This window comes from Eutrigla gurnardus (assembly GCF_963514095.1).
Source record: "Eutrigla gurnardus genome assembly, chromosome: 19".
In the NCBI taxonomy this organism is placed as follows: domain Eukaryota; kingdom Metazoa; phylum Chordata; class Actinopteri; order Perciformes; family Triglidae; genus Eutrigla; species Eutrigla gurnardus.
The window spans coordinates 15,615,886-15,630,851 of record NC_139930.1 but is presented as its reverse complement, the minus strand read 5'-3'; the positions used below and the strand labels follow the sequence as shown (position 1 = coordinate 15,630,851).

Sequence of the window (14,966 nt, the reverse complement as noted above, 5' to 3'; positions counted from 1 at the left end):
CTGGGGAGCATCAGAGAGGAACAAACCCCAGACAATCAGCCCTGTTGCAGTGTTTGATCAGGAAAATGCACCATATGACAAAGAGCTTGATTAAAAAGCAGTGTGTAAGCTATCCAAAACCAAATTCCTATCAACTATATCGCAATGGCAACAATATATTGAATCTTGAATGTGGGTTTTTTTTTTTTAAACCCCTTTAAAAAAAAAATCTAATCTTCTCAGTTTTCCGTTTCATATCTCCAGCTAACGGGGAACAAAGTCTATCATTTCTGAGAGCACTTTGCTGGATGTGGCAGAGCAGCGGAGCTAATTTATGGGTCAATATAAACTTCCATCAGCGCAGGCTGGAGTAGAAAGCTGTGCCGGCCTGCGGCAGTGATGAGGGATAGCGCAGAAGCTCTAAATTGTAGACACCGACCATATAAGACAGGAGAGAAAAGGCTTATGCAGGGTGTCACTGTAGGAGATTGTATAGAGGCCATAAATACAAACACCTATACGTTCCCGTTTACACTCTTGGAGGGGTTTTTTCCCCCCTTGGAAAGAGATTTTCTGTCACTTTTACCAAAACAAGACCGTGCCCTGCAATAATGAAGGAGTCTTTTAGAGCATTGTGTTAAATGCATCGTTGCCAACAGTAATTACAAGAGTGGAGTCGCTCCGGGATGGCCCTGGGTGGGAGGACAATGTGACAGGACGATATTTTAAGTATTCAGCCCCGGCCGTTAAAAGCACAATTTGTGTAAATAACAATGCAGTGAAGGGACCAGGATGGAGGGGAGATCTGGTGTTATGGATCAACTGGTTTCCCTGTTAACTGCTCGTTTTCACCTGAACGCATCGGCGGATGCCTGCAGAAAGGGTAGATGTTTTTAATTTCAAAACACACCCCCCCATCTGCTTCCTAAACTTGAGTTGGACTTTTTTTCTATGTTTAAACCCCGATATTTAGCGACCTTCCAGTTTGGTGATCCAGGTCTAGTATTATGCATGCAGGGTCATAGGCATGGCTAAATGAATCACCTAAATGGCACATTAATTGTAATTAATTACACCTCAGCTTCCCCTACTACGCCGAGTTCAAATGTCTTTGAAAAATGTCTGCTTCAGCCCCTAATTTATGTAAATTGAGATGTTGTAATCCCATAGCCCTTGTATCAATTATGGAGGTTTAAGGTTCATAGAGTAGGCAGATGGGGAATCATAAATCTGCTTAAATTAAAAAAAAAAAAGTAAATCAAGGTCACTGGTGAGGCACGACCTTTGCGTCATTTGGAGCCAGGAAAAACCCTGCTCATAAATGACAGATGTGTGAAGGCAGCTGCAGCACACTGAAGCTCATTTCAGGAGGTTCTCACAGATAAATTGGATCAAAGCTCCAGTGTGTAGGATTTATTTGGAGGAATTAGCTATGGGGCGATATAGGATAACTTGGTTTCTTGACTAAATGTGAGCTAAAAGTGATTTCAGTATGTTTTGCTGGTATTTTAAGAGCTTTAAGCATATTTTGTCTATTATTGGGATGATATTGTGAATGGACGGCACATATCGTCCCCGTGCCTAGCAGAAATAGAATATAATATTCATTACTAGTGTGCCGTCTCTCCAGGTACTCCGGCTTCCTCACACAGTCCCTCCCATGCTAATGTTAGTGCAGGTTAATTCTCTAAATCACCCCTCGGTGTGAATGTGAGCGTGAATGGTTTGTCTCTATGTGTCCGCCCGGTGGTAGACTGACCACCTGTCCAGGGTGGACCCGGCCTTCGCCCAAATGTCAGCTGGGATCAGTGATCCGTAATGGATGGGTGTTTTCATTAGAGTGTGATCACCTGGAAATAAGGAGTATTGTTTTTTTCGTTACCCCAGAATGAGCTGTTCAGACCTACATAAGGACCAGGTCCTCTTCATGGGGACCGCCATGTTCTACAGTAGACCAGAACAGACCAATAACTGGCTACCAAATACTAAACCTTTACTATTAGTCCTGCTTGCATGAATGTAAGTGAGACAGAGAATTAAGCGTTTGCAGTTCCTGTTTCTATACATGGATTTACTATCACAGCATTACTATGTAGAAAACTTGAAAACATGACTTTTGTAATCATAAGAAGCATCCTATTTTTTGTATATTGAGGCAGATTTATGGACAATAATTCGTGGAGGAACGCCTGGATACCAGACATATTGATGTAATTGGAAAGTCTAATAGACGCCGAATTTAAATAACAGTGTGCATTTTGTCTGTGCATTCAGATTCCAGACTTTCAGGGTAATGATTCTCTCCCTGCGCTTCTTCACTTCAAATCTCCTGCATCCCCCCCGGGGAGATGGCCCTCATCGTCTGAGCCGTCTTTGATGTCAATTAACAAACACAGCGGAGCTGCAGAGAACCCTCCAATTTGTAAGCAGGACTGCGTTTGAGTTCGTCTCAGTCAATTTATTGTTTACACTATTAACCGCCTCGAGTCATTCTAAACCATATAGACGCACACACACACACACACACACACACCTGCAACGTTTGGTAAACATTCTCTATCACATAGACTAAGATCAATTACTCTTCTAGTTTTACAGCCTTTAAATTGCATTTTCCCATGACAGCTCCATTGTAAAAAAAAAACGTATCACTGATACCGAGATGGGGTGAAGGGGCCAAAAATATGTGGCAACGTTCAATAAATCTGGCACCGAACAACCTCATTTCAATTCTAGCTGGCAAGGACAATGATTATTCACAGGGCGGCTGCGGTGGAAATCGCTCACTGCTCAGCTCCTCGCTGTGGTTATCTCGAGGTTTATCTCATTTACCACAGAGGGAATTGGTGATACGACCCGATGTAAATAGTGAAAGCTACGCAAACACCGATTCCCTTCACTCATCCACTGGTGAAAACAACAACAGGAGGACTACAGTCCAATAACAAGCAGGTCTTTTCAACCGTTCCTATCTGAAGGGGAAAGTGAGATAAGGAGTCACAATACATGCGCATGCAATATAGCAGGAAGAGGTTCATCAAAGGAGAAGATGTGAAGTGCCGATTTGCAAAAAAACATAAAACGGGCTGGAAACGTCTACAAAAAAGGTTATCTGTGTCTTCACTTCCAAATGTCTAACTTAGGGAGAAATTATGAGGAAAAATATACTAAAAAATGTTTTATTTAAAAGCCATATATTTTTAATTAGTTCAGCCTGTAGCTGTGTCCAAGTTCTTCCTCCACCGCTAAATAGGTGTAATGAGTCATGTCGCCCTTTAAGGGCATGTAACAGTGAAAGAGCCAGTGGTCTTTCGAGTTTCACTGCAAAGTTTTAGTGTCCCACGTTGGCCACTAAAACTCGGATGTAAGGTAGCTTTTTTGCCTGTAAGGCAGTTTTAGGGAATGGTGAGTACTTTGGTGGGAGACAGCGTAGGAATTGATAAGCTATGAATGCAAACTGTTAGCTTTTAGTGACTGGGTCTAGAAGTATCAGTGCTCGTCTCAACCCGAGTGGGAAAATGATGATGAGCATTGTGCTGTGTTTAAAAAAAAAAACACTGCTAAGTAAAGGTCTGCTGGGGCATCCGCTTTTAAACAAGACGTGACAAGAAAATGAGAAAGAAAGAGCAAAAAAAAAAATCCAACGCAGAGTGTGAGTTTATTGAGTAGCTGATCAATGAATGCAGCCTCAGCCAGAAGAATGAGAACGGAGACAAAAAGCAGAGATGCAAACACCTCTGACCCCTGATTATTGGATAAAGGCGAAGAGCCGAATGGAAGAAAAAAAATGCGATGCGCTGACAGATGTGTGCACAGCCTTGGACACAAAGCCTCACGCATGGTGAGTACATGAGCTGCACAGCCTTGGAAATAAGAGGGTGATGGATTGACAGGAGAATAAAAAAAAAAGGTGCTACTGCCTGCAGCAATGGGGAAAATAAACTGAAAAGTTGGTTGTGTTACTGAATAAAAACACACACACATTCAATCTACAACAGAATAGCAGAAACTGAGATGGACAAAAACAGACAGGTACTTAGCTGTGTGTGTGTGTGTGTGTGTGTGTGTGTGTGTGTGTGTGTGTGTGTGTGTGTGTGTGTGTGTGTGTGTGTGTGTGTGAGAGACAGACAGAAACACAGACGGGGGACTGACCTGTGAGCACAGCCTTGGCGGAGGGTTCAGCCAGGTCCAGGGCAGACTTGCCGTCAGTGTTGCGGATGTTGGGGTCGGCTCCATGCTGCAGTAACACTGTACAACAGGGCAGACACAGACAGTAGCTGAGCTCCTGGACGGACATGCAAACTCCCCGACACACACCTCCCCCTAGTCCTAGTCCTCGTCCTCCTCCTGCTGCTGCTGCTGAACCACATCCTGCTCCATAAACTGCTCTTCCTGGATCTCCTGCTTTCTCTCCCACTTGCTCCTCTGCTATCCCTCCTGTTCCTCCACCTCTGGCTCTGTCTCCCGCCGCACGCCCTGCTTCACATCTCTCTCTTCCTCCTCCTCCGGCTGCTCCACCTCTGTTGCTAGCGCCGCTCTCTTGGCCGCCCCTGGCTGCCCCTGCCCTGCGAGCCATGCTGCTGATGTAAACAGACATGCCACAACAACAGCGGTGGCGAGAGCTCCGCTACGCCACACCGCCGGATACACAAGCTGGACCTCGGCAAAGCGGCTACGTGACCGGCTACCAAACACATCACACCTCCATGGCGGAGCGGGGGAAGGCTATGGTTAAGCTGAGGAAATAAATAAAAATGAGGGAGGGCGGGAGAGATGAGTGGCGACGGCTAATCGAGGCGGCAGCGGCAGCGACGAGGCGGGAAGGCGGTGCGAGTGGAGAGACTCTCGCCTCTCCGACTGACTGAGCGATGCAGCGGAGAGCGAGATGAGGGTGGGGGTGGTGGGGTGGGGAGGGAGGGAGGGAGGGATGGGAGAGTTAGAGGACGAAAAAGAGGAGAGGGAGAGCAAAACAAGTGTTTGTGAGAGAGAGAGAGAGCAGGTAGTAGTAAAAACAGAGGACAGGAGGGAAAGAAAGGAAGGGGGCTGAGAGGAAATAGGGAGAAGAAAAGAAGAAATGAGGAGGGGGAAAGGAAAAGGAAGAGAAAAGAAGGGTGGATTCATATACTGAACAGCTATGAGCTGAATAACAAACTCTGCCTTCGCTCAGTTTTTTTTTGTGTGTGAAATTAGCTCTTTTGAGGGCTCTAATGTCAACACTCACTGCCTTCCTCTCTATCTCACTGCAAACTATTATGATTGCTGAGCGGTTCCCAGTGCACATGCCCTTTGACTTGTGTGTGTGTGTGTGTGTGTGTGTGTGTGTGTGTGTGTGTGTGTGTGTGTGTGTGTGTGTATCTCAAACTCCCCCGCTCAAATCCAACACAGAGGACGGTGGAAGGGGAAGATAGTAATGCCGTGTGTGTGTGTGTGTGTGTGTGTGTGTGTGTGTGTGTGTGTGTGTCCCAGCACTGAAGCAGACCTCATTCACCCACTCACCCTTCAACAAAAAAAATATGATTTAGTAAATATGATTTAGTTCTGCACCAATCCCAATCCCGATACCCAATATGACAATAAAGATATGACCATATTTAGTCACATCATAACACACATCTGCACATACACAACAGAATAGGTCACAGATTCAGTCTGCACCACTGTTTTTCCCAATTAATTTGCAACGGTCAACTTCTAACATTGCATTTTCAGTTTTGTCTCTAATGGCGACAGCTTGTCAGTAAAACCTGCAAAGGATAACCTAAATACCCTCTTTGTTTTTGGAAGGGATTAGTTTTTCGGGACAATGTCAGATTTGCAGCAGTTGACTCTCTGCAATGTCTCTGTCCAATTAGGAAGTAACTTGAACTCAAACTCAAACATACATATTCTCTCTGCCCATATCTTGAGTTGCAACGTTTGAATGGAAAAACTGATATTAGAAATAAAAAAGCTGCTAAATAATAAAAGCAGCAAACAGCTACAGTCAAAGCAGGCAGGCAAGTGCAATGAACCTATTTAATACATGCAAAACAAATACAAAAAACCTTTCTGTAAACAAAATATGTCGCTCATTTTTTAGTGTTCCAATCAAATGCAATAGATTTGATTTTAATCGCTCTTGTAACTGTACACTACTCAAATATTCTGTTCCACTGGGGAATATTCACAGTGCAGAAGCTAGAGACACTCTAACCACATACATTTCACCGGGACGTCAGGACTTCCTGCAGCTGATTCGCAGTAAAAGCCTCTCTGTGAATATGGCTTTTAGTTGCTCTGAATTTATATTTAGACATTTTCAGTGGCAAAGGGGCTGCAGGCACCTATTTGGGTAAAAGTCAAACCTCCACCCTACATGATCAAGATAAGGAACTTATCTCTGCAGAACTGCAAAAGCTGCGAAACCAGAGTTGCAGCCTACAAACAAATGCATTAAAAATGTGAAACTGCCACATAATAGATTCATCAGTCATTTATCCAGGGGAAAAAAATGCGAAACACTGATCATTTTCAGCCTCACAAATGACATGTTTTACATCACTGACAATGTATCATCTTTGGCTTTAGGGCTGTTATTTGTACAAAACAAAACCTGATGGTTTGAAAGGCCCTCCTGGGACCTGATAAACTGTAATGGGGCAATTTTCACAATTTCCATTTGAGAATGTTTCATCAAAAAAAATTATACAGAGCTCAACCAATTTATTTAAATAAATGTTAGATGGTAATTTAACCATCTCCTGGACAAGGCATCTCATTATTCTATCAACCCAATACAAACAATGGATCCTAATAACCTACATAATTATATATTCTTAGAGTACAACAACAAAACAATGTTGACATCTGCATCGAGAGACATTCAGGAAAGGGTGGAGCCTCAGTTTGCCTATAATCATATCAATAACTAGTAAAACGACAACTGAGGACACAGTAAAACCGCGGGCTGAGCCAACATTAATGGAGTTATTCAACTCGGAGCCAATCTGACGGCTGCTTTAGGATTTTCCAAGATCTTCTTATCCCGAGTTTGTTGATGAGATTTTCTCCGGACCTTGAGCTCAAAGAGATGTAGGTCTGGTAATGAGAGATTAACGTCTTACTCAAGTTGCGGGAACGCCATCAAAAAAGGGACAAGAGCGCCCATCGCGCTGAGCTGAAGTTACAGTCAAATCAGACCGACGGACTCTCAGTCTGCTGCCAACTCTCCAACTTGGCAGGACGTTAAAAAAAATGCTCCAATAAACAAGCCACTAGAGGTCAGCTGCTTTTTGTTTACATGCCTTAGTTTGCCTGGAGCTGTGCAGTTAGGACAGCAAACCAAACATAAAAATGCAGATTTTATGGTTTTTAAATACATTAAAACCTAAAAAAACACATTTTCTGAGCTTCCCACCGAGTGCTTTAACCTCACTCAAAACGCTCAGGTATGAGATGAGTCGTCAGGCAACCGTTAGAAAGCTTTACAGACTGAAAACGCACACCTACGCACTGATTTTCAGCACTCAAAGCAAATTACTATGTCGCTCCGTGATGGAATAAAATTACCCGTGTGCGCCATTTGATTGCAAAGATCTTTTTTTGGAATAAATATTCAAAACATATAAACAGGTATTTGAAACAGAGAGCATTAATGTGTCACACTGCGTCCTGTTTACTCTGCGTTATTGTGGACCATGTTCCACAGCATGCAGACGGACTCACATTCAACCACCTCATGCATGTTTATGTGTATAGATGAGCGTGCTGATCAGTGATTCTTGCCCGTGCGTCCATTATGCAGCATTATGCATCACGAGTGCTACAACAATATGCATACGTTTACAGCAACCAGCCTGATGGCTTTCAAAGTGATTGCGACAATCAGAGGTGTCCACGACCCCGGATATCATTTGAATACGCAAGTTTGACAGGTGAACGATTTATTTATTTGAGTTTTGTTATGGTTCACTCAGCCAGCATTATGACTAGGACTGATGATAGGGATATGGAGTGTAATGGCGGGGCGAGAGCGGTCACATTATATCCAGATTTTGCTTATTCACAGGATCTGGATGAGCCAGTTTGTGGTGCATTGGAGACACGGTCTGATAGTTGCATCAGATAGCTGTTTGTTGTTCTGTCCCAAACCATAAATGAATAAAGCTGTATGTACTGCAGTGATTTCAAAAACTTTATTACAACTAAAATGGTGCACAGTATTTGATGCCCAGTTCTGCAGTGTGTGAATGCTAATTAGATACGTTAGATTTCTACAACTGATGATGATCATTCTTCAGCTGCGGTGCTCCACAGCTGACTGCGTTGAGGTGTGGTGCTGACAAAATGTTGAGTGGATTTGATATGAGATTTTAGTTAGCCTATATTTTTTTTACAATGCTTATGGTAATAGTTATGCATCTATATGTAATGTGCGATAGGAAGCGAAATTAAATGTGAAAGAGAAATAATTACACGTACAGTGATTCACTCTTATCTATAGATAAGTTATTTTACCTCACTTTCTGTGTGGTTCTTAATTACCAACAGATCAATAACCAGCTCCAGCCCTGATGGCAGGATGGTATCTCTGTCTGCCTCTATGCAGTCGTTCAGGGCTGAGATCTGCAGCAGCGTATGTCGACGTAACAATGACTTGACTTGAATCAATTGTCTTTTGTCTGCTGTGTTTATTATAGTTTCTAACACTGATTATATTGATTACCGATATTATTGACTTATTATACAGAACTTTCTATTTTGGAGGGGTGGAGGAGGAGACATTATAAACACAAGACTTCAAAACAGATTTAATATCTCCAGCTTCACCACAGGCAACGCCACGCGAGCGATGAAACGTATTTAGCACATTTCACAGAACGACTTGCATTGCACCCAAAGGGACGACGCAGCTCCGGGAATCGCCGTGGCAACCAGTAACACTGCTGACAACACGGCGCAAAAACAGCAAAAACATGTGATCTATGCAATCAGCTCATACACACTCGTGCTTATTTAGCCGCCAACATCCGTGGTGTGTTCTGCTCACCTATACAGACGTCTATCTTGCCCTTGATGGCAGCTTCATGGAGCGGCGTGTAGTTCCAGTTGTCTCGGGCGTTGGGGTCCGCCCCCTGACACAGCAGCAAGGACACCACCTGAAAACCACACGCAGAACATCTGCTTTTACTCTTTATTTGGAGAAAACACAACACAGTCTTCTCAGTGCATCATTTTGTCAAAAGCATCCATTCATACATTTCACCTACATGCAAAAGAACCCTTCGTTCGGAAGCCTTGAGTTTGGCATTTCAAATGTCCCATCGTTTTCTGAAGAGAAAATAATATCTAGACGAAGAAACATAACATAACTTTTCATACTTGCTACAGACACTTCGGTCTGTCAATCTCAGACTCCATCTCACCCTCACTTGGCAGCATCACCTCACCTTCCACGACAAGAAAAATCACACCTAACCCAAAAACCGAGACAAACAAGCACTTCCAGAGGTTTGCGTGGCGTTTGCTCCCGTCACGTCCATCATCACGGCGATCACACGGTTGCATTAGCACTGTGCTTCTCTGCAGAAGTGCTCTTAGAGGAAGCTCTAAAAGCCTCGGAAACAATCGGAGCCGTAAACATTCGATTGATCACTGTAGTTAAAAGGCCAAACATGAGCACATCTGTCACAGTTATTCCACAATATCATCACGCCTGACCAATATATCAGAGTAGCCAATGTCCAGGTTCTCTCAATGTGATCTTTAAGGATGACTGTGCACATTATAGTTTATAGGCCGACGGAGCAGAATCGCATGTTTTACTCCCGAATCCTTTCTTGATTTTTATCACCACACCAAAACAAAACTGCCTTCCCATCTATTTTTTTTAATCACCAGCAATCCTTTACGTTCCACTATAGTATTGACTATTGTTCCAGGCTGGATATTGGAAGAGCTGCACACATTTTTCACCTTCGTGTCACCATAACAGGCGCTCACACTCCCTTATACTGCACTCACGCTTTGGTGCAGCTTCGGCTGGATTGCTTGCCCAGATCATGACACTACAAGTATAGATCCACATAAAAGTGAGGTAATAAAATACTTTCTGGAACTCCAAAAACTTTAAAGATTTGAAAACCTCCATCTATACATTTTGTGATTTTTTTTTTTTCTGAATTACTTTGCTGCAGAGGCACAACCCTCTGAATAAACACCCTGCTGTGTTAAGTCTCACCTCGGAGTGACCAAATGAGCAGGCGTTGTGAAGCGGGATCAAACCCCCGTCGTCCCGAGCGTGCACGTTAGCGCCCGTCTGGAGCAGGTGGTCCACCACATCTCTCCGCCCAAAACCTGCATGATCGGGACAGAGGTATAACATTAGAATTACAACATTCCGGTAGAAAACAAAAAGACTTTAGAGAGGTTGTAAGATCTTCAAACTCTGAATGAGTCATTTATGAATTAAGGAGCAACACAGAGCAACAAACAGCTGTATCTGTTTCATGTTAATAATTAATACATTCCCCTAAATTGTCCGCTGGTGTTTTTTCTTCTATTCATACAATTTGTCCGTTTGTTTTGTGTGACAAACGAGGCAGCTGTTTGGGGAAAGCGGCGTACAAGCGAAGCTTGTTATGTCTTCACCAATGCGAGTGCCGTGGGACTCCAGAGAATCTGTTCATTGTTCAAGCTGCCGAGGATTAGGAAGGCCTGAGATGTAAAAACAGCTGTTCACGTTTTTTTTTTTTTCTTCTTTTATCTTTTATAGGTCTGATGAAAGACCGGTGAAAGAATTATAAGAGAAGAACTTGAGCAGAAAAACAAGTCAAGTCTGGAGCTGAAGAGCTGGAGTGGACTGTTAACAAGTGACCAAAATGAGAAGAGGAAATCTTATTGAGGTGATTGAGTATTATCAATCTTACTGATATATGTATAGTTAATAAAATATAGCTTTTTCTGTTGGTCTTGCAAGTAAATGTCAAATCACTGTGCAGCTGCAATGTTTGACTCACACAGAAATGTCAGCCTTTCCCCAATTTAAGGTCATTTTTAGGTGTATTCCTGCTCAAATATTAAGACATTAATCACATTTTTCAACGGATGAAAATCATATTTTTCCAGGGGCCTAGAACACTGGATGGCAGCAACACAGAAGATGCTGTCTCTATTGGAGGAAGTCATCTATAATGGTAAGTATGCTAAGTTGAATGGTACCCAGTTTGAGAATTTAAACTTGGACAACTAAGGGGAAAATTTGTATTTAACAAAAGTAAGCTTCTTTGTTTGAAATAGCCCGTGGTACAACATGGTAACTGTATGTAAAATGTTGCTAAAGAACTGATTTTATTTTCTGTGTTGGTAACAAATAAATGTTATACTGATATTGATTGGTATCAGCTAACGGCTAAGGTCAGCTAATGTTTATTTGCTACTTTCTGGCCGCTCCCACGCACTGAATACGCCTCTCCGGCGGCACGAACAGACGTTGTGTTTACCTGCAGCGAAATGCAACGGTGTCGATTTACGTCCTGCCATGTCTTTGGCGTTCACGTTCAGCGCGTCCACGAGTTTCTTCACCCTCGAAACATCCCCGGTTCGACAGGCTTCAAACAGCTCCCTGAACGCCCCGTTAGCACCACCGCTACCGCCGCTGCTGCTACTGCTGCTGCTGCTGCCCGCGTCCCCGCTGCCCGAGTCGGGCGTAGAGCCGGGGCTGGTCCCGCTACCTTCGGTGGTGGTCGGGGAGCTAGCGTTGCTGCTAGTGCTGCTGCTGCTGCTGGCGGTGAGGGCCAGAGCCGGGGAGGTGGTGGTGGTGGTGGGAGAGGCAGGGTCTGCCTCGCCGTCAGCCTGGTTGCCCAACGCGTCCCCGCGGGTAAGCGGGGTGGCATCGTCGGTGGGTGCCGGCGGAGAGCCAGGCGGGGTGGCAGGGAGAGAGGAGCCGCGGGGCGGGGAGGGGAGCAGGGAGTTTGGCTGCTGCTGAGAGGAGCGACGAGGCGTCGCCATTTTCACAACACAACAGTCCCCACTAGCAACAAAAACACTGCTGACAGTTTCCTGCCCAGGAGAGTCCAACTTCCGCTCGGTTTTACTGGGATTAGATTATGGATTCTTTCTCTCCAAAGACGTTTAATAAAGCGTTACTTACATTTCACAACAGCTTCATTTTCAACATAATGGTTATGCAGGATTACGGATTAAAAAAAAAGTGGTTTATTGATTGTTTACACAAATGTGTTTAGGTTTATGGGAATATTTATAATAGACAATGTAGGGTTATCTGCTCTCTAAAAGTTAGTGGTTTACGTGTTTATTCAATTCAAAGGCAGAAAATATCAAATAGAGTGGGCCCAAATATCACACAAATGAAAAATATTCAACCTTGGTTGTTTGTTTATTGTATCCATGTTAAATTTTCTCTCTTTATTTGCCATTTGAGATGTGTTTATGCAGACGTCTGGCGCTGTCTCGAGTGCTATTTTAGCGACAAAATTAATTAATTATTAATTTTGATTTGGACACATATTTGGCAGATTTTTATTTTGACCATTTCGTCACATACAGCGCAACAACAAAATTACATTAATTTAATATGTGAGAATGTTTTAGTGGAGTTGAGTGATGTCGGGCTTGGCTGTACACAATACCACCATCTAGTGGAGAGCTCTGGTAATAACTCCAGAATACATGGTATTTAATTCCATTGTGCACTTCCACTTCATCTTAGAGGTGTATCACAGGCTGCTGTATGTCAACATATAACCTGTGTTGGCATATTATTGAATGTGCAGTTTTACTCCTGAAAGCAGAATGAAAACCTACCCAGACATGATGAAAAGTCCAAGATCTTCTATGCTATTTGAGCCAAGATCATTTAGCTGTAAAGCCATGTGATTGTGACACAGAGTCATACATCAAATATAAGCATATGAAACCAAATTGTGGCTAACTTTTCTATCCCACGACAGTTTACCATCATAATATTCTAGTAGTTACATTAATTGACCACCAGATAGCAGCAGGCATGCTGCAAGAAAATGTTACAGCCTTGCAAGCTTCTCTGATCATGCTCCTGAAATGATATCTGATTTTCACTCATGAGAAATTACAAGTTAACCACCAGATATAGACTGACATGGGTCACAATCAAGAGCCTTGCGTTCAAGTCAAAGGGAAGTTTTACAATCAAAATCATGAGCATTGTAAAGTTTACAAAATGTTAGTTATGAAATAAAGAAAATGTTAATTAGAAAATTGTTTTTAAAGAGAGCTTTTCAAGTTTTGTGTTTAAAAAGCCAGCTTGAAGCCAGAAAGGTCTAACTGATTAGTCAATTGAAGTCATCATCAGACACATTATATTAATTTGAGGCTTTAGCACACTTATTATGTCATTTTCTACACCATCTCGGCCATAATTTCAGCATTAAATGGCCAATTAGATATGAAAATATTTCATAATAGATCCTCAGCAGTTTTGCATGTGGTTTTCCACATTATAAAGTGGTGAGTTAACAGCTGATCACTTGCGATGACACCTGCTAAAGCCGTGATTGAGCAGGTAGAAGCAATAAAAACAGGACTGTGGTGTCAGAGGATGGGCACGCTCAGCTCCGTCTGGTCGGTCGGTTAACATACCTCTCATACTTCCTTCAACGGCTCTCTGTGTCAGAGCTCAAACCTGACCTGAAAAACAATTCTCGGGACGTAACCAAAGCAACCCGGATGCCCAAGAGCACGACTCGAGAGTTTGAATTTGTGCAGCCAATGACATGCTCGTGTATGTTTCACATATTTAAAGGAAAGAAGAAGACACAAAGGCCTCGGCTATCTGAGAACTGGTACCTAAACTGTTCATCCTGCTGAAAGAAGCAGTTCTTGGTGTTGCTGGTCTTTCAAAATAAGAGTTATAAGAGGGCCAGTTTTGGTGATTCTAAGCACGAAACTTTTTACATTTGGGATAAAAGAATCTAATGGGATGTTGATGATCACAAGAAGTGAAGTGGTCCATTTAAACAATGTAGTTTCACCAGCTGCTCTCGGGTCGTTCACCTCCTTAGAAACTGAATCACTGATGTGGGGTCGATGAAGGCGATGGCTGCTTTCAGGGTCTGGGACTTTGAGCATCATGTATATGAACCTAACGTTACCTCTCAGAAGATACTTTATTCCACTCTCGTGGGATCATCGGACTGCCTCCAGAGGAAAAACCTCACAAAGAGTAAAGTCACAAAGAGAGAATAGACGAGATACACAAAGAGATCATGCGGAGAGAAATATGTCGACGTAGAGAGAGGAACAGAAGACACACACAAAGAGGAAGGAAGGTATTTGAGCTGCTGTCTGATGATTCCTGTAGAGCTACATTCCTTTTCGTCTTAATCTAAGAGGCTGTTCTAAATGGGGATTTTGCAATGAAGACGTGCCAAAGTAAGGAAGAGTTGAACTTGCAGACATGGCAGCCTGCTGTATGTTTCCTGAGCTGAGGAAAATAAACTACTACTACTTAAGTAATACATATATATTAGACTTAAAGACTAATCACCCAAATCTAAGTGCTTTAGTGTGTCTTTAATCTAACATTTAAAAGCTCATCCTTACTCCTGTAGAACAAAATGTACTATATAAATATAAATAAACTATAAGAAAAACTAAAATGTTGTGGTTCATTGAGGGAAACAAATATGTGGGAAAGCTGCTATAATTATACATTTTGTTTATACACTTTCATCCGAGTCATTTAAATCCTTTCTAAATAAGTTATTTAAACACAACAATCTTTTATCACAGAAACAAACAACCGATTTAGCAAACATTTGCATGATAAAAAGCCTCGTTGAAACTCTTCTCTCCCAGTCTCTGCTGCTGCTGCAGGTGGAGGCGTTATTAGTTCAGCTTTCGGGCCCGACGCGCCACACCTGGGAACCGAGGCAGACAGGTGAGGCTGAAGCCCCGCCCACCGGCAGGTTTCAGCCGGACGCGTTGTTTAAGAGCAGCTGTCTGGGCTC

General features: G+C 43.0%; 1 protein-coding gene across 2 annotated transcripts in view; it reads right to left on the bottom strand.

Annotated features, from left to right (window-relative positions):
- The window catches only part of LOC311030417 (poly [ADP-ribose] polymerase tankyrase-1-like), a 61,032-nt gene extending 49,027 nt beyond the window's left edge, over positions 1 to 12,005 (bottom strand). For both annotated transcript variants that reach the window (XM_084036155.1, XM_084036154.1), the window contains exons 1-4: positions 11,460 to 12,005; positions 10,199 to 10,314; positions 9,008 to 9,116; positions 4,132 to 4,227 (exon numbers count right to left, since the gene is read on the bottom strand). In XM_084036155.1, coding sequence (XP_083892281.1) covers positions 4,132 to 4,227; positions 9,008 to 9,116; positions 10,199 to 10,314; positions 11,460 to 11,967 — 829 coding nt within the window. In that variant the 5' untranslated portion in view covers positions 11,968 to 12,005. The remainder of the gene's footprint in view (positions 1 to 4,131; positions 4,228 to 9,007; positions 9,117 to 10,198; positions 10,315 to 11,459) is intronic.
- Between the last annotated feature and the right edge of the window lie 2,961 nt (positions 12,006 to 14,966).